This window comes from Ambystoma mexicanum, chromosome 3p, assembly GCF_040938575.1.
Source record: "Ambystoma mexicanum isolate Mex_15411 chromosome 3p, UKY_AmexF1_1, whole genome shotgun sequence".
NCBI lineage: Eukaryota > Metazoa > Chordata > Amphibia > Caudata > Ambystomatidae > Ambystoma > Ambystoma mexicanum.
In genome coordinates, this window is record NC_090925.1 from 946,860,771 (window position 1) to 946,879,635 (window position 18,865).

At 43.5% G+C, this 18,865-nt stretch overlaps 1 protein-coding gene across 1 annotated transcript in view; it reads left to right on the forward strand.

Annotated features, from left to right (window-relative positions):
• The window catches only part of EDEM2 (ER degradation enhancing alpha-mannosidase like protein 2), a 411,530-nt gene that overhangs the window by 107,801 nt on the left and 284,864 nt on the right, over nucleotides 1-18,865 (forward strand). The window contains exon 3 of the mRNA XM_069652257.1: nucleotides 16,873-16,912. Coding sequence (XP_069508358.1) covers nucleotides 16,873-16,912 — 40 coding nt within the window. The remainder of the gene's footprint in view (nucleotides 1-16,872; nucleotides 16,913-18,865) is intronic.

Sequence of the window (18,865 nt, forward strand, 5' to 3'; positions counted from 1 at the left end):
ACTTTCTTATAAAGTTCCTGATATAGATTCTGTTGCTTGCGTAGACTCGTGCAGCAGGAAGGAACATTTATTCTCCTTGCTTATCCGTGGGTTATATCTCTGTGGCTGGCCGGCTTGGACGTGGGTGCACCTGATGAGATATATAGGTAGTAGCGATAGTAAGTGTGAAATTCTTCACCGAGGCTCTTGCCCGAGCTGTTAGCGTCCAAAATTGTACGGGCATGAGTGAGGGGCGCATGCATTCCCCTGCCAGTAACAATTTTGGACGGAGCCAGGTGATGATCCACGCCAGGTGAGTTGTGTAAGCGGACAAAGCATGCGGCAAGCAATACAACCAGTTCTTGCCAAGCTTCACTGTCCGCTTTGCCAGGCGTTCTTTAAGCAAGCCATTTAATCTCTACTAGACCGTTGGCTTGAGGGATGTCCACTGAGCATAGGTGGTGCTTTATCCCCAGTAAGGCTGTAACCTCCTTGAAGAGGTCATTGGCGAAGTGTTGCGCGTTCTCTGACCTCAACTCATCACATATGCCCCACCTGGGAAATATCTACTGCACCAAGAATTTGGCAGCCTATTTTGTGTCATTGTGGACACAGGATCCCGCCTCAAATCAATGTGAAAATGGACAAGCTGCAACAAGCATGTACTTGAGTTACGTTTGTCTTGAATATTGACATAGTCAATATGTAAATGCCGGAAGGGCCATTCTGGTCACGGCAGCGTTGCCCTGACTGTATTCAACATATGCCTTGCCAAAAATTACGGACATGTTACACGGTTGCCTGTAAACTCAGCCACCAATTCATGGGGCCATGTAACGCTTACCTGGACTCTGCGGGGACACTCACGATGGAACTCTGTGACACAGTTCTTCCTAATAGTGTTGCTTCCACTTCTAACCTCAATCTTCTGACTAAAGGGTTCCCTAAACAAAACACAAGAGATTCTTTAAGAAAATTGACAAGCACTAATACTGGGAATTCAACTAAGTTTAGGATGCAAGCACTATTCTTCGGTTATTCTCTTTACCTTAATTATTTATTTGGTTAGCTCTCCATCCTGCATCTGCGCAGGGGCTCAAGTTCTACAGAAGGGGTGGTACTCAATAATTGTGTGGCAAGGAAGGAAGCTTCTCTAAGTGTTCAATGAACAGGGGAAGGTACAGCAAAACAACGTGCACACTAATATGGAATGAAAATGAACACAGCTAGCACAATCAATAAAGGAAAACTGTGCAATGACCTATTTGGGAAAGGGAAACTAACAGCCCAAAACCCCTATGGAGCCCCACAGGTAATAAGGACTGGAAGGATGTATATGCAGTATTGGGATTGCTTATTATGTGAGAGAAACTACTACGCAACGCGCATTCAAAGTGCATGAAACAGAAAATGAATCGCCTCAGGAAAACGCTCGTAACCTACGGAGCGTTCCAGCTGGTTTCACAGTGCACGTAAATAATACACACAATGAAATGCCTGCAGCAAGAGTAACAGAAGCGCAGTGCGTAATGAAACACGCTTCAACTAGAACCTAAGATGCCTCAGGAAATACCCAGTAACTATGGAGCATAGACAAGGCTCCATTGCATTACGCGCGATGTGCGCAACATCTATTACAACGGAACAATACGGAAAACTTGTAATAAACCTTAGGCAAACAAATGAATACTTGAGGAACAATGGGAAAACTGATACTTGCGGATTAGCCCTGACAGGAAACACTCGAACTACAGAGGCAGGCTCCTATAACTGGAAATAACGGGGCTTGACTGGAATCACAGGAATGACACGTCCCTGACTGGAATCACTCGAACAACAGAGGCGGGCACAGTGACTGAAAATTATGGGACTCGACCGAAATCACAGGAGTGATATCACAGGAGTAAGAGGGAACACAATATGACTGAAAGGGAAGGCTAACGGGCACTGAAACTAGTGACTGGAATCTAGGACAGAACTTCGATAAGCGTTCTCTGTATTCTTTCTAGATGCGAAGCAGGGAACACTCGAGGGGAGGGGCTTAAATAGGAGCAGTGAGGAAACAACTAGACCTACACTGCACACACTACCAGAATAACCTAGGCAGCCATGTTGAGAGTCAGGAAGTACTACCCATGCTTACCACTGCTCTGAGTTGCTTTCCCCAACATTCAAGAATGGTAAATAGAAGACCAATTCTTCTTTGATGCAATTCTAGGAACTTTTGCGGTGATCATGACAGGCCACCTGTTCCTTTTACACGTGGGTCGGATAATGAAGTTGCTCTAACGCTGGACTAAGTCATTTTCTGGGCATTACTGGTTTCCCGGTACTATTCTGTCTCCACACCAGGTCAGTGGGGGAGGGAGAGAACATCCCCTCTGTGCTCACAGCTCCTTTTCCTCCTGGGGTGCTTCTGCCTGCAGCTCAAATATGTGGACAATGGGTAGTGCGTTGAAGGGCTATGTAGTTTCAGTACTCGCGGGTCCTTTTGACCCCTGCACCATCATGGGTTCTCTCTCTTTTGTACCTGGATATAATTTAGTCGTGCCCTCAGACATGTACGCTGCTTCTTTTGCTGCTTGGTCTGCCTTATTGTTTCCTTTGGAAATAAACTCCAGGCTGCCTGTGTGGGCGTTTCACTTTATTATGGCTACCTCAACTGGGACTGCCAGCACTTCAATTAGTTGTGCCAGGAGATCTGCACGTTGGACAGGAGACCATCACTCCTTCTGAACCCCCTCCTTTCCCATCAGGCCAACCCTGAGTGCACTGTGGAGGTGATGTATGCAGAGTCTGAGAAGCTGTTGACCACATGCCCCTCTAACCTGTCAAATGCTCTTATTAGGGCCACTAATTCTGCCACTTGGGCAGAATGCGTTGACAATCGCACCTGCGAGCAAATGACAAATTGTCCCTCCTTCTGACACACCACCGCGGCACCGGTATGCCTGTATCCTGTGCTGGAATCTATTGTCGATGACCAGTCAACAAAGAGCATGTCTTCCTCCTCTATTGCTTCCTCCTTCACCTGGAGGTTCCCTTTCATTCTGTCCAAGTAGGATGCACAGCCGTGAACATATTCTCCCGGCACAGCTGGTTGTGCTACGAATTTTGCGGGGTTCATTACACGACATACAACAACCGCAATTGCTGGGTTTGTCAGTATCGCCTCATAATACTGCGGCCCTCTGAGTGATCAACTTGGATTTCTCCAGTATCAGAAAACGCGACTGCTCCACGTATAGTGCCCCCCCCATTGTTATCATTGCTGCCTTATCTATGGCAAACGCTGCTGCTGCTGCTGCAAGCACTTGTTCACATGGGAAATTCCCCTGCATCACTGGATCTAGCAGACTGCTGTAGTATGCCAGTGACTTGTCCCTCTGTGGTTTCTTCTGGTTGAGGACAGCCGTGATCACTATGTCATCAAATTGTGAAAACAAGTAGAACTTCTCTTTATAATTGGGGGTTTCCAACACTGGGGCATGTTAATTCGGCAACATTTTAGTTAATCTCGGAGGTCCATTTTAATATGGTCCTTAACCTTTTCTGCTTAGAGTGCTTGAAGTAGATTTGTGAAGGTGGAATAATCAAACACCCATGCTCTGCAGTAATTGCACAATCCCAAAAAATGCTGCATCTATTTTACTGTGGGGTGGTGGGGTCCTGTATAATGCATCCACTCTTTTTGTTATCCTTCACCCCTCTATAGATATTATCTACCCTAAGTACATCTTCTGTTCCTGGCAATACTGTAACTTCTCCTTGTCTACCATGTACCCCTTGTCTGCAAGCAGGGTCAAAAGAAGGATGGAATCTGCCCTGCACTGTTCCTCTGTCACACTGCACGGTTATCCATGTACTGTGTTATTGTACTAAGTACCTGTAAATTGCTCATATGCATCTGTATGACTCTGTTAAAAACACTGGGGGGCTCGCCTTGCCCCTGGGTAACCTTGTGTGTTCAAATCGTACCCCGCGATACGTGAACACAGTGAGCTACCTGGAGTAGAGATGTAATGGGATTGAAAAGAAAGCATTCTTGAGATCAATCACCATGAAATATTTCGCATTTACTAGGATGTTGCAAAATATTGTAGCAGAGTTCGGTACAAGCAGAAATGTTACCTCTGTCATTGTTCAGGGGGCGCAGATGCTGTATGAATCTCCAGGCCCCTCCCTTTGTATTTTTAATTGGATATATGACCGTGTTGCGTGTGGATGTCGATATTTCCAGTATGTCCTGCTGCCATAACATGAGGAGGGCGTCATAAATGCCCTCATCTGCTTTGTGGGAAAGCAGGTATTGTTTTACTCGGGGCAGCAATGCTCCTTCCTTTAACTTGATGCTGACCGCCCCTGTTCCTTTGAGCGCTCCCACATGATGAGACCGTTTTGTCCATAATACTTTTGGGACCTTCTTCAAATCTTCCCAATTGTAGTTGGCCTGCTTTTTCACTATCCGTGTCAGTTGTGGCACTAGCCTATCTATCGCTTGTATCGGGCATGTGATGTGTGGTTGGGACACTACTTCTCCCTCCTCCTCTTCATCTGCAAAAAGCTTGACATCAGTCAATGTCAATGTGGGGTCAGTATATAGCACTGTACGACATTAGATTTAGTCCTCATCTGTCCCACATAGTATCACCATGTCTTTTCGTGTACTCACTTTCTCCAAGTACAACAATATTAGCTTACCTGGGACAACGTCCTTGTGCCACGATGGCCTGAACAGAAATTCTGTTGATAATCAGAAGGTCTTGCCCTTCATCCCTGGCACCCACCCCAATAGTATTAGGACCCCATAAAGGAACAACTTGGGGAGCATGGGTTGCCCTTGTAGGGTGCTGTGGGCATAGTAGGCCTGTATGATGGCTTCCACCCGTGCTGGATACGTGCCGGGTTTTGAGCACACCATACCTGTTTCTGTGAATGAAATGGTTGCATTTAACTTGCTCAACAAGTCCCTCCCTAATCTGTTCATGGTCGTATCTTTTGAGTACAGTAGAGGGTGCTACAAGGTGTGGTGTCCCTATCATTAAAGGTAAATCCTGTGTGCCTAGAACTGTAATAATAGCTTAGGGAAAGAAGCCCTTTGTGTCTAACTTTATTTGACAGTGGCAACCCACCCTCCTTGATGCAAGATTTGGTGACCCCAGTATCTGTCAAAAGGAGAAATGTTTCTGTCCTTTTTTCACTGCTACCATTGGGTTCCTCTTCGGGGTCTTAAGTTACTACAAGGACTGGTTACTGCAAGGACTGGACATGCATGCACTTTCTGTGGGTACCTTTATTGGGAGGCTATATTTTGCGGGAACGGGGAAGGGGATTCCCTCCCTGGATAGTCACGTATAGTGTGGTACTATGTTCTGACCCAAAAGTGTACTGTTCCTTTGTGGATTTGTTCGTGGGGGTGCATGCAATGGATTTGTGGGAGTCCCCGGGATCCCTGCAGGCCCTGCCTGGGTAATGTTTGCACTTTCTGGGGCAGGGGCTGCTGGGGCTGCAGAGGGATGGGCAGCATCTGCTGTGATGGTGGGGCCTGCTGCTGTGTGGGTTGGTTCCCTGGCTTCAGTCCCCCAGGATTGTAATTTACTTGCTGCCCAAAGGGACACATTTGTGCAAAATGGCCCGGTTTGCCACAGAGAAAGCATGGCCCAAAGAATCCAGGCCCTGCTCCTCTATATCCGGCCCCCTCCCCTATACCTCTCTGCGGGTATCTTCTCCCTTGTGGCAAAATCTCATTGGGCTATAAGCGCCCCCCTTGTGAGTAAAACCTAGGGGGCTGGAACCCCCACTGTGGTGGATACAGTGGCTGCCTGTACCCTCCTTGCTGTGGCCCACTCCCTACTGGGCAGGAGCCCCTTCTACATTACCTTGCGTGAGTACCGCCCCTTCCATGGAGAGGTTTGCTAGCTTCTTTTATACTAGTTTGTTCTCTGCCTTAATGTCATTATCTGCATATTCCCTCTCCCTTTATGATCTAAGTCATTTATAACGCGACTGTAAACCTGTGTTTCTAGGCGTGACGAGAGGGTACAGAGGGAGGACAAGACATACAATCTTACTAGACCTTGTGTCATTCAGATCGTGCAAGTGCGGTAACGCACAGTGCAGGGGAAGGGCATGGGGGAAGTGCAAGGAGAGGGGCTGTGCAATCGGGGCAGCATTGCTCTGAGTAAGTGCAGCCAGGGCAGTGTGGCTCTAAGTGCAAGGAGGTGGGGGACTGTAGAGGTTACATTTACACCCTCTAGTGCGCAACAGGGCCGGAGGCAGTGCGGGGAGACCGGTCAAGAGGAGCCAAGTACCCAGTGAGACTCCGAGGGTAACCAAGCATCCAGTCGGTGCAGTAGACAAGTAGGTCAGCAGTGTTGGGAGGGAAAGAAAGCAGAGGAGAAAAGTAAGGATTTGAGCCGCTTCCGGAACTTCAGTCAGTCCTGCTCAAATTTGAGGGAGGCAGGGAGGCCTTTCTAGAGGGGAAGCACCTGCAGAGGAAAGTGTTCTGCCCCCTACACCCTGCCTCGCTAAGCATCTCCTCCTTATTGAGTTGGAGGCAGCGGAGCGAAGTGCTTGTGACAAAAGGTATTTAGGAAGAGGATTGTTTGAATGTAGTGCAGGCCTCAGTCCCAGAAAGCCTTGTGGATGATGCAGAAGGTCTTGAACTTGATCAGAAGGTTCTCTGTCTTACTGCCATTAAGGCAGAGATCATTGGCAGCGCACTCAAACTTTGAAGGTGTTCATGTACTTTAGACTCAAGCCCCGGCAGCTTTTCATTTTGGCAAATCAGCCCCTGAGAAATTATAGGTTCACTTCTGCTCGGTGCAGAGAAGTGGAATCATTTCAACCCCCTCTCTAGACATACAATTTATTTGCCTTTGTGTTATCATTATGGAGCAGATTTATAACACTTGCAATTAAGGATATGTAAGTACTTGTGTGTTTAATACATTTGCATTAAATGTAACAACATCTATGAAGATTGTTTTTCTTATTTCTTTTTGAATTAAGAACCAGGTTTTTGTATTGTAGGAGATCATTTGAATGATGCATTTGGTTACGTACTGGATATAATTATATGGAATAAATACATTTTGTAAAGCGGGATTAACGTCCCGAAGAAGACCCATATGGCTAGACGTATATGTGGTTGAAATATGCATGTCCATTCCTTTTTAAGGATGCTGAAATAATTGTTTGCATTAAGGGATAACTTGCCAGCAGGAATTCCTTGCCAGCAGAAATTCAGAAACTTAAAAGCAGGGTACTACCAGCACTGTACCTAACAGTTTTGCCCTGCCTCCCCGCCCCCTCCATTACCAGAGTTGTAGCTATGCTAAAGTTATCATAAAACTGAAAAGTGATGGCTGGAAGATTCGGAATGAATCGTAAACCACTTCAAATCTCTGGGCCATTGTATTTCTGCCTGCCATGCCGTTACAGAAGGGGAAAGATGCTAAGGAGTAAGGTTTACATTTCAGAAAGTATAAAACAAACTGTGAAAAGACTTCATGCTATGTACTGTGGTAAGTCAGACATAGGAGACTGACAAGAGACATTGTTCAACAAGTTACTTTTTTAACAAACTTAAAGAAAACCTACTCTAGGGCCTATTCCTATGATGCATTCCCGAAGTAAGTGATTCCCAGGAGCCAAATAAGTTTCTCCAATTGAAGTATTTATTTTAATAAAGAAAAGAAGCAGAGTCTCAACATATATCCAATGCTATAGAATCAAACCTTGTGAAGATTCTAGATCTCCAAGGAGATTACAAAACAAGTTTATTCTGATTTGTAATGCACATGGCAACACAGGAGGATGCAACTTTAAACCAGACATGGAAACAAAACATGTTTATCCATACAGTTATAAAAGAAGTGATAACATGTTTACTTGTCAGGGTTATCATGCTGTCCATGTAAGGCTTTGACATCATCACATGTTTATGTGAGGCAGTTAAGATATGCAGAAATATGTTTCACACAACAGTAATCAATGCCCATATAAGGCAAACTTATATTACATTTACAAACATGTGAAAGAAGTACATAACAATCCCCTATGCTCGAAACCAATAATCTGGTGCTCATCAGGACGTCTTCCCAAAATAAACTCTGTCCTCTGTCAAAACTGTAAACATATGTGCGCCAGTCCACTATGAAAGAAAGAAAGAGACCTTGTTTAATACCATTGAACATTTGTGCTGGGTAATTTTTCACCCCCACGCCCCACCTACAATGGTCTCAGTCTCTTCCAGCTCCTGGTTTTGTGAACTGATCGCATAGAAATCCAGTTTAAAAATGATATCCAGTTTAAAAATGATACGTCTTTCAGCTTTGGCTAATGCAATTTCTTTGTTGGGTATCCCTAAAGGTCTCCCACTTATCCTTTTTTTCGGGGGTCTATTCTCCTGATTTGGGGTGAAAGTTGTTCACAGCAAAAGAAACAAAGTTTGCCATCTGTCGTTCTGGCACTTTTCAAAGTTGGAGCATTAGATGGGCTGCAGGCCTGCTCCACCCTGCCTGCTCAATCTCCACTCTCGTGCCCCCTTGGGGTTTCACATCTCTTAGCCATGGGTGGACTACAGGCTCATTCAGCCCTGCTTAATGTCCCTTTTACTCCCTTGTTAGGTCTTTGTTTTCTTCACCCTCCAACCAGTCCCCCATGGTAGCCACGTGCCTTCATTCCAGCGGCAGAACTGTCGCCTTCGTTTCCTCTTCAGTCCGCTTTTTTGTTCTCCCTGTTCGGGAATTCGGCATCTGTGCGATGGGACACCGGGACTTTTGGGTGCTTCTCTGCTCACTTCCCACATCAGCAGTTCTGGGTGCCCTTTGTCTCCACTCACCATATCCTCTGCGGGGCCGTTCGTCAGTGGGACTGTCTTCCTCCTCTGTGCCGGTTGGTGTTCCGCTTTCCCTGGAAGATTCTCTCTACATTAGCTGGTTTCCTGCTGGCTTTAACTTCCTTCCTGGAGTAAAGTAGAGAAGTCCATTAGTCAGCGGTTTCTCCAGGAGGTGGTTACGAATACAGGTCAGTAACCAAGGCATCCACTTTAAGGAGCACTGTGCATTGTTAACAACTTCAATTTCCATATAACCACTAAACATTGCAGTCTTGGAATGGAGGAAGGTGGGATGGAACCCTGACTTGGGTGTTTTATTTCCCCCACAGATCAACCGTCGCCCCAGTGGGATCCTGCTTGCCCTGTCCCCTAGGGTCGGTATCATTTAGTGGTCTCACCCTCCTTGTCCCAAAGGGGGTGGCTCCCTCTTAGGGAGAAGGCACGAATTCCCTGGCGTCATCACAGTGCACTGTAGGTTTGTAACCCTCTACTAATTATCACTGGGGAGGTTCAAGCTCCCAGGTGTGTTTGCTTCATTCCAACTAATGCTGTGATTGCCTGAACCATTTGGGACCGAGGATTTAGTCTACTAGTTTGAGAATAGGTGGATCCACGTATTGGTGCACTGCTCTATGCCCTGCCTGCAACCTCAACAATCTATCTCTTGGCTAGCTGTAAAGCATTTTCGTTTGATGCAACAAATATAGCATTGCTGGCAGACCTTGGGATTTGCTTGTTGTGGTCTGCATGTGTAGGTGCCCTCACTTCCCTAGTTTTTCTCCTGTTATGTTATGTTGATTTATACTGCGCACCGCTCCCACCCAACAGTAGCCTCCAGGCACTCGCGTGGCTCATCAAGAGAGGAAGGCAGGGTGTGTGAGTGGGGATAGGATGATAGATTAGGTTCAGAACCAGGAGGAACTGAGTCTGTGAGCGTTGTCTTGAATGTGGGAGGTGGGTGGTGAGGCCCTGTGTGTTATAACTGTATGGGTAGGACTCGGTGCCTCGGATTTGTGTTTGTACTTGTGTTGGTGTGCGTGTCGTGTGATTTTGACTTTTTAAATTTTTTTTTTAGGGTGAGTTGTGGTCATGCATACTGGTTAGTTGTATCCATAAGAGTCCAGAGTTGCGGTTGGCTGTTAGTTATACTCCTGTCTGTTGTGCTGGTGCGTATGTGCGTAGTGTGGAAGGACATATGGACTATGTGCCAGGGAGTTCCCTCTAGTTTTGTTTTCCAGAATCTGAGTTGGTAGAGTGTGAACATTAAATGAATCCTTGGAGTTTTTATGTGTAGTGTGGCTAGCCCCTAGTCATGTGTAGTGGCGTTTGTTATGTTGGAGGAACATGAAGGGGGAGAATGGGTTAGTAGGTTGGTCAGTTTGGCGATACATCTGATGTGAGTCTTTGGTTGCCGCTCAATGGTATCCACCAATGTTCCCTGTGGTTCATTGGCCCATCACGCCTCCTCTCCAGGTCAGGGGGCTGACTTCCCCTGCAGGGGTTTTGGTGGCAGATGGACTATTGTACCTAGTGTGTTCCTGGTTACTCGTCCAGGTTAGTTGTGGCTGTAGGGTGTGGACTCGTTGTCCGGTCTGCTGCTGAAAGGGTGTGCAGCTGGGGGTTATACTAGATAGAGGAGATGGTGCTCACCCTAGTGGCCCTAGTTGTGTAGGTGGGTCAGTTAGGGTGATGCTTATGTTTTAATGCTTTACCTGTCTGAGTTTCCTTGGTTAATAATTGCACATGTGTGTTAACCCTAAACTGTCTATTGGTTGGTCGGCATACTCTTCATTGATACCTCTAGTTGTTGGAAATTGCTGCGGTTGGGGAGGCAACGTGGTGGGGGGAAAGAGGGCAGCATGGTGTTCTGGTCCTCTGATATTGCCGTTGTTTTCTGAGACTGTGTTCTTAGTGCGTTTCTTTTTTTTCGTCTGCAAGGTTATGGCTGCCAGGGTCCCTTTTGTGGTTGTCATTGTCTGTTGAATAACCCGTTTTTGACTCATTTCCTGAAGATGATGTAGTCTTCTGTGGTTCCAATTTCTTTGGGCATGGTGTTCCAAAGGTTAGAAATTAGACACAAGAATACTGTTCCTCCAAATTGCCTTTTTTCGTACTGTTTTGTCTCTATTTGTAGGTCATTGCTTGATCTTAGATCCCTTCTTGGCTGGTAGTGGGCGATCTTGGCTTGGAGGAATTTGTATTTAATGCTTTGAATTGAATGAGTTTTTTACTGGTAGCCAGTGTAGGCTTCTCAGAGCTGGAGTGATGTGGTCTCTTTAGTTTAGTTTTAGTCGAATCCTAGCTGCAGTGTTTAGCACCCTTTGGAGTTTCTTTGTCTTTCCGGGATTCCTAGTTGGAGGCTGTTTGTGTAGTCAATTCTTGTGTGTATCTGGGATATGATTGTAAGGCTTCTGTGAGGAAAGGAGAGGTATAGGAGTAATCCACTGAGTAGTCTTAGAAGGTGAAAGCATTTTTGGTGATTACGTTTTGCGGTTCCAGGGGTAGTCGGTTATCCATGAGTATTCTTAGTTTTTTAACTATGGTGAAAATCTCCGGTTGTGTTCCCATACTGGCCAGCCAGTCCAGGTGTTGGTTGGTTGCGTTGTTTTCTGTGGGCAAGACCATTTAAGTGTTTGCCGGGTTCAGTTTGAGGTTGTTGTTCTCTGGTCATGGTCACCTTCACAATCAGTTGTGTGTCGTCTGCGTAGTTGTAGTTGGTTCAAATGATTTTCATCAGGAGGCACATGTAAATGTTGAAAAGCAGGGGAGAGAGGCTGGATCCCTGTGGAACTCTGCAGGCGATATTTTGGGTTTTTGAGATGAACTGAGGTTCTTTCGGTTCGGTTTGTGAGGAATGAGGTAAGCCACCATAGTGCAGATTCCTGTATGCCACATTCCCACAGTCTTTATTATATTTTTATTAGTGTTGCATGCCTAATTGTGTTGAAAGCTGCAGATATGTCCGACAGTATGAGGGGCAATTCAGAGGCATTTTCTGCATTTATTTTCAGGTCGTCCCATATCTATAGGAGTGCTGATTCTATTTCTCACATTGACCTGAAGCCAACTTGTGACTGGTCGAGTATTCAGTTTGTTTCGACGTGTTTAAGTAGGGATATCGGCCTGTAGTTGCTTGGGCCTTTTGCGCTTTCTGATTCCTGTTGATATCTGTTGATTTGAAGGCATTTGGTACGATTCCTGTTTTGAGTGATAGTTTCATTAGGTTCCGGAAGTGTGTCGCTGGGGTTCTATGGTTGAGGATTTCTTTGAAGATGCCAGAGGGGCAGGGGTCCCTTGGGAATCCTGCAAGGTTGGTGTCCTTGATCAGTGTGGCAAAAGTTAGTGTGATTGGTCCTAGGCAGGTGAGTTTTGCTCTAGTCAGTGTGCCGCCCCTTGTCTGTGGTTCGGCTGTTGTTGCATTAGTGCGTGTTCTGTTGATGGTCCGCCAGATTGTTTATATTTTTGATCTTAGGTGGTTGGTGATCCTGTCACATAGTGCTTGTGTCGTGATGACAGCTTTCTTACAGGAAGAGTTCTTTCTGTGGATTGTTGACTGATTTAATTCTTGTGGAGTAGTATGTTTTTTGCTTGGAGTACTGTTGATTTGTATAGGCAGAGCTGTCTTTGGTATTTTATTCTGTCCTGTTGGTTGTACTGTAGGGTTCAGTCTAGTAAGTTTAAGGACTCCAGGTCTAGGTTCTTCCAGTTTCTTTTCTTGCTGACATGGAGTATTTCCTTTCTGGCCAGTAGGGGAGTTTGGAGTGTGATGTAGAATGGTATCAGGTAATGGTCACTCCATACCATCGTTATAGGTGGCGTGGATGTGCATAGTCCTTCTCTGCAGAACATTGCATCCAGGGTGTGTCTGGCGTTGTGGGAGGATCCATTTACTATTTGGTTGAAGTGCAATATTTCCAGGAGTGCAGAGTGAGTTGTTTGAGGTTTGGTTTTCTTTTTTTAACCAAATGTTGAAGTCTCCTAGTATGACAAGGTTGTTGTGGTAGGTTAATAGAAAGGCAATGGAGTCTGCTAGCTTTGTAGCAAAGTTGGGTTTATAGGATGGTGGTCTGTAGATCAGGAGGAATACTTTGTTGGCTTAGTCGTTGAGTGCAATCTTGGTGAGGAGGGATTCACAGTCTTCTGCATCGGATGGGGTGAGTGGGGCAGCTCGGATGTGCGCTTTGTGTATGATTGCAATTCTGCCTCCTGTTTTCTTAGCTGGCGTGCATTAATATGAAATTGTCCGGTATAGCTTCATTCGTGATGTCTTTGTAATTGTCAGTTAAACAGGTTTCTGTAAGAAAGAGTACATCTGTGCCTCCTTCGCTTAGTAGCCCATGAAATTCTGTTAAGGGTTTTGCCATGAATCTAACTTTGAGCAGACTGCTGTGTAGTTTTGTTTAATTTTTTTTGTGGGTTCTTGCTTGTTCTCTTGTCTGTTCGGTTCAGTGGGTTGTTGGTTGGGTTTCTGTTGCTGGTGGTTCTCTCCTGGTTTTGCCTGTTGCAGGAGGAGTTCTTTGGTCAGTCTTTTCGTCGAGTAGTCTGATTAGATTGACTGGAACTATTTGTAACACCATGTCAGTTTACTCCTTTCCTGTAATGCTGTAGTGAGCGGAATATCCCCCCTAGGATAAATAGTGCGAGTCAGAGGTATTACCCAAATTGACCTTTTACAATTTACCTTTTGTCCTAAATATAGTGGTCCTAATTGTCCTTCTGCACAATTTCTTATATATATAAAAAAAAGTGTGGTTGGGGGTAATAAATAATATAACTGGATTGGGTAGGGGTTTGCGGGGGGCCTCCATCCACATATGTCCTAAATGACCTTCATTTCACAATCATTTGTGAAAAGGTCAATTCTCCCACAATCAGTTGTGAAAAGGTCAATTCGTATACATCTGAGTCAGAACTAAGTGATAGTGGATGGACAATGGGAATTGTCCATTCCCTCTAAATTTCTTTAACAAATAGGCAAAATTCAACTCTGACCCCTTTACTGTGTGAGTCTGTGTGGCTTAGAAGAGTATGAGGAGTAACAAGACTGGGAAATCTCCTTTTGCCACATGTTGCTCTTCATAGTGCACCTGGTCGTTCAAGAACTTCTGTGTCAACTCCAACTTCAATCTTCCCCAGATCGTCTCCTAAATTAAACATTGTCACTGGTGGATTGGGGCTTCTGTGGGTTTAATGGCGGGTAGAGGCATGCAGCATTGAGACTGCTAAGAAGTGGCTGGCCAATGATGTGCCTAAGCAATAGCCTGATGCGTGGGGTAATTGATGATTATCACAGGCAACCTATCCCAACAAACCTTTAAAACATATATTTAAAAAAAAAACTTTCTGGTTTCTGGTCCTTCATAATAACCACCATCAAAAACCCCTGTGCAAGCTTCGGCAAAAAAGTTAAAATGGTGCAATGTTCAGTTGACCAACATTATGGGTGATGCTCATTCCTCATCAAAGATCAATAAAAACGCAAACAAAACAAATTCAAGCAGTGTCCCAGAAACATTACTATTAGTTAAGCCAGACCTCATAAAATTCTTCCTGATTACAGATATTTATTTATTTATTTGTTTGTGGTTTGTTTTTTTTTACAAAATAGTTCATCAATCACAATTCATAGAAAAAAAAACGTATTAAGAACAGTATAAATGTAGCAAATCGTAAAAAAATATATAGGATAATACATCAAAAAGGATACCATAATTAAGAAGATCAGGTTCGATCACAATTCATTCGAGCTTAATCTAAGCAACAATAAAATTCCTAAATTTTCAATAGAAAGGTGCAAAACATTGTTTCTTATCGATCCAATCAGCCAAAAAATGGGAAAAATATCATATTAATCATTGAGAATAAATCACAGAATTTTTCAAGATTACCATAATTCCGTATTTTACGGCTGTAGAGGTATTGCTTAAATTGGTGCCATAGCATTACCGTGTCAACAGCATACAAGTGTGTTACAAGTTGCACAAAGCATTCATATAAGTCATTCAGGATAAGTCACAAACATTTTTTAAGAATGCCATTATTCTCAATTTTAGGACTGTAGAAGTATTATGCCTAATTTGATGCCATAACATTTCCGTGTCAACCGCATACAAGTGTGTTACAAATTGCTCAAATTTCTTTGCTTTAAAAGCGCTGGACATAGCAATATTATGTTTCAAGGTTTCTTCGGTACCTTCTTTCTTACATTGTCTACACCACCCCCATTCACCATTATGGAGATTCCATCTTTTTAGGATGTAGTTTGTTTTTAAGGTATCAAAGCAGAACCTCATGAATGAATTTCTAAAGTTCAGAGAAGGGTATTTCTCCAGATAGTTTTCCAGAACATGGTGGAATTTCCGGAACGAGTGTATCTGGTTAACTATTTTGGATTGTTGGACACTATCTAAAGTCACTTGCCAGTCATTACATTGAAGTATAAATTTCACTTTCAAAGGTTTCTTTACCAGCATTACCACCGTAATCCCTGCATTCGACAAAGTTTTTTCAGTTACCATTTTTAAGTGCGAGCAATAAAATTTGGATTGGTCTTTAGCTGCAATCGTGTAAAGAGATGAGAGGTTATTTATCAAACATTTCCTCCACAGCATCATTTTTCTCCATAAGATGATCGATTCAAGGGATTGTAGCCCAAATTCGTATCTAATGGCTTGGATTGGTATACATTTAGGGATAAAAAACAGGACACCTTTCCACATATCCTTTTCTAATTTTTTCATAAAAGCCATACTCTCGAGTTCATAAAATTATAAACCATATGAGTTTGGGGATTCCGGAAATAGTGTAAAAGCGTTTCAAAGGTATCGCTGTAAATTTGCAATACTTTGCATCAATTTTCACCATCTGTCGCCGTATCATTTCAGCTTTCACTTCTAGCTGCCTTTTAATCATTACCGTCGCACTATTAGCTGCAAAGTGATATCCTAAATATTTCAGAGCGGTTTGGCTTTTTAAACGTTTACCTTCGCAATACCAAGTAAGCAAAGTTTGTTTTTTCTTTGGCTTACCCATTCTTAAAATAATTGTTTTAGCTGCATTGATTTTTAAGTGTAGACCAGTAATAAAGACGACAAATTCATTTATCAATTTTTGCAAATGTATTTTTGTACGATGAAGCTGTAAGAAGTCGTCTGCATAAGCAACCCATTAGATTGCGGTTTCTCCCAATTTAGGTGGTACTAAGCCCTATCCGAGATGGCTTCATCAGCTTTAGAAACATATAGATTAAATAAAATGGTGGCTAACTTGCAACCTTGTCTTAAGCCATTAAGGATAGGTATTTCAGAGGACAGTCTGCCTGCTGAGTTATGTCTGACTTTGATCTTTGTGTCTGAGTATAAATCAATGATCATCTCAAGTAGATGTCTAGGAATCAATAGATCTCTTAAAATAGACCATAGAGTCGGTCTATCAACACGATCAAAAGCTTTTGAAAGATCCATTGAGGCCACAAATATCACATAGCCTGGCTTCTTCAATGTTTTTGATTGCAAACTTTTCAAAATTAGCCCTCGACAGTCCGTTCCAACATTTCTTCTAAAACCTATTTGTTTAGCATTTATTATATCATTGTTAGCAATCCAGACTTCAAGTTCTTCAAGAATAATAGAGGTGAAGATCTTGTAGTCTGGATCAGAAATAGCGATTGGCCTATAACTTTCAGGTGAAGTTCTAGGACTGTGCTTATAAATTGGGATCAAGATAGCCGGTCGCCAAGAATACGGTGTAAGCTTCGTTGTGAGGATGTCTTTAAACAACACATGTAAGATATTCCCCCATAACTGAGCATCAATTTTTAGAGTTTGATTGGATAAGTTATTGGGCCCTGGTGCAGATTACAGATAAAGTAGTCAATGAGGGGAGGAGAATGTCTGTTGTGTTGGCTGATGAATGTGTTTGTTGCAATTACTATTCCAAATTCGTTGATTCGATTGGTTACTACTTTAAAGCGAATTTCATGTTTTACCATTTGTTTTTTAAGTTGATATTGTTTACTCTGTTTTCCTAATGTCTTATGTATTTCCTTACAGTTTTTCATTAACTCTGATTGATGCCCTTGACACCCTGCTGGTAAGCATCCCTTTCTGCTACAATCGGTTAGACTATTGATCACTTTAAGATTTGGGCTATTGTTATGGTACACTGCTTGGTGGTCCCTGCTGATGGGTATGAGAGGGTAAAATAATTGATTAGTGTTGTCTGATAGTGGCAGTGACTCGGCCAATCAGAAGGCAACAATTCCTGGAATTGTTTGCATTGAGACATGTATTCCAGTCACAAAAGCTAGACTCTGCTGTGATCACATATTCTTTAATGCTCTCCCTTTTTGCTGACAGCTGTCCATGTCAAAATGGAGCGAGAGCTAGAAGTGCTGTTCAAATAGAGTTTTGCTTTGCTGCTCAGAATGAAAGCCAGTGAAGACTTGAAAGAATGAACCTGTTGCCTTGTTTGCTCTTAACCCTTCTTTGGCATTGTGCTCCTGCATTAGACCACTAATTATGCCTGCAAGGACGCAGCAGGATAGTAGATGGTGGAGAAAAGCTAAGTTAATCATCCTGTGATTGTATAGGATATTACCATGTTTTTCAAAAAAGCACCCTTTTACTTTTCATGCAAGAAAATACCTAAATCAGATAATGCTTTAAATGCCAGAGAAGATCTATTTAAAAGAGTGCCTTTTATTTAAACTGACAATTGTGGATGTATTCAGAGTTAAAAAAAAATCCTTGTTATGTACATGGCCAGGTTGTGTGTTTTTGTATTGGTTTACGTATTGTCATTGTTGTGGCAGTAAATGGGTCTTTCAGGCATACAGAAACATAATCTGCTATGTGCTGGCTAGGGGCAATGATTAATAGCGTTCCACTGAAATCACTGATGAACTCACTTCACTTCAGCCTTGCATACATGTTCCCAAGTGGACAGGTTAAGTCTCCCAGGGGACTAAACAAAATGTAAACATATATGTGTGCTTTCCTCATGAAGAAGAGACCTTCTGAGCAATGAGCAGCCCACACCTTTGCAAGTCTCTTCTTATAAATACATACTAAGATAAAAGTTGGAAATAAAATTCATTGTAATGACATAGATTAAGATCTGAAGTGACCAGAGAGTCGGGGCACTGGTCGAAATTCAAAGAATACATTATTGGGATTAGAGTGTTCACCTTTGAACCCTGCCTTTCATTAGATATACCATATGGTTGTTCTAATGGAATAAGAACAAAGGGACCGTTTTTATGACCCGACCCAATCGTTTGGCTGAGAGTCCTACTAGCATCATGAGTTTTATTTCCTCAGAAACTAGACAAAGGCTGGTAAATCCATAGGAAACCATGGTCCTCCCCAGGAGTCTGGCAGTATCCCGGTGGTAATACGGTATTACCCAAATTGTCCGTTTACAATTGTTCGAATGAACAATTGACCGAATTTAAAGGGTCACAATTGACCTTTTCACAATTGACCATATATATATATATATATTACATGGACGTGGTAGCGTCCTTGTAGTTATGGGTAAGTTGGTGTTTCCATAGGAAGAGCATTTTTGGGTGGCTTATAACTTCGCTCTCTCTGGACGAATCCTCACCAAACTTTGCAAAAAAAGTATATGGCCCACTCTGAATTTCTTTTGCAAAGTTTGGAGAGGGTTGGTCCAGGGGGGGCAAAGTTATAGGGGGGGTTCCCAAAACTTTTGTTTTTTCCCATAGACATAATGGGAAAAAACTTTGCGCACACCTACAGCCCAAACCGCTGGACGGATTTACACCAAATTTGCGGCAGGAGCGGTGGCTTGGTTCCGAAAGTGTGCTTTTGCAAATTTGGTGTAAATCCGTCCAGTATTCTTTTTTTTAAATGACCAAAATGTAAGGCAAAAAAATTAGTGATATCTCTGTTCACTCCGCGAACGGACTTCCCGGTTCGCTCCGCGACCAGTGCCCTGATTGGCCGAGTGGCATGCGTGATGTCCGCGGACATGCGACGTGTTCGCTGATAGGACGGTGTGGTGCGTGAAGCGCGTCAG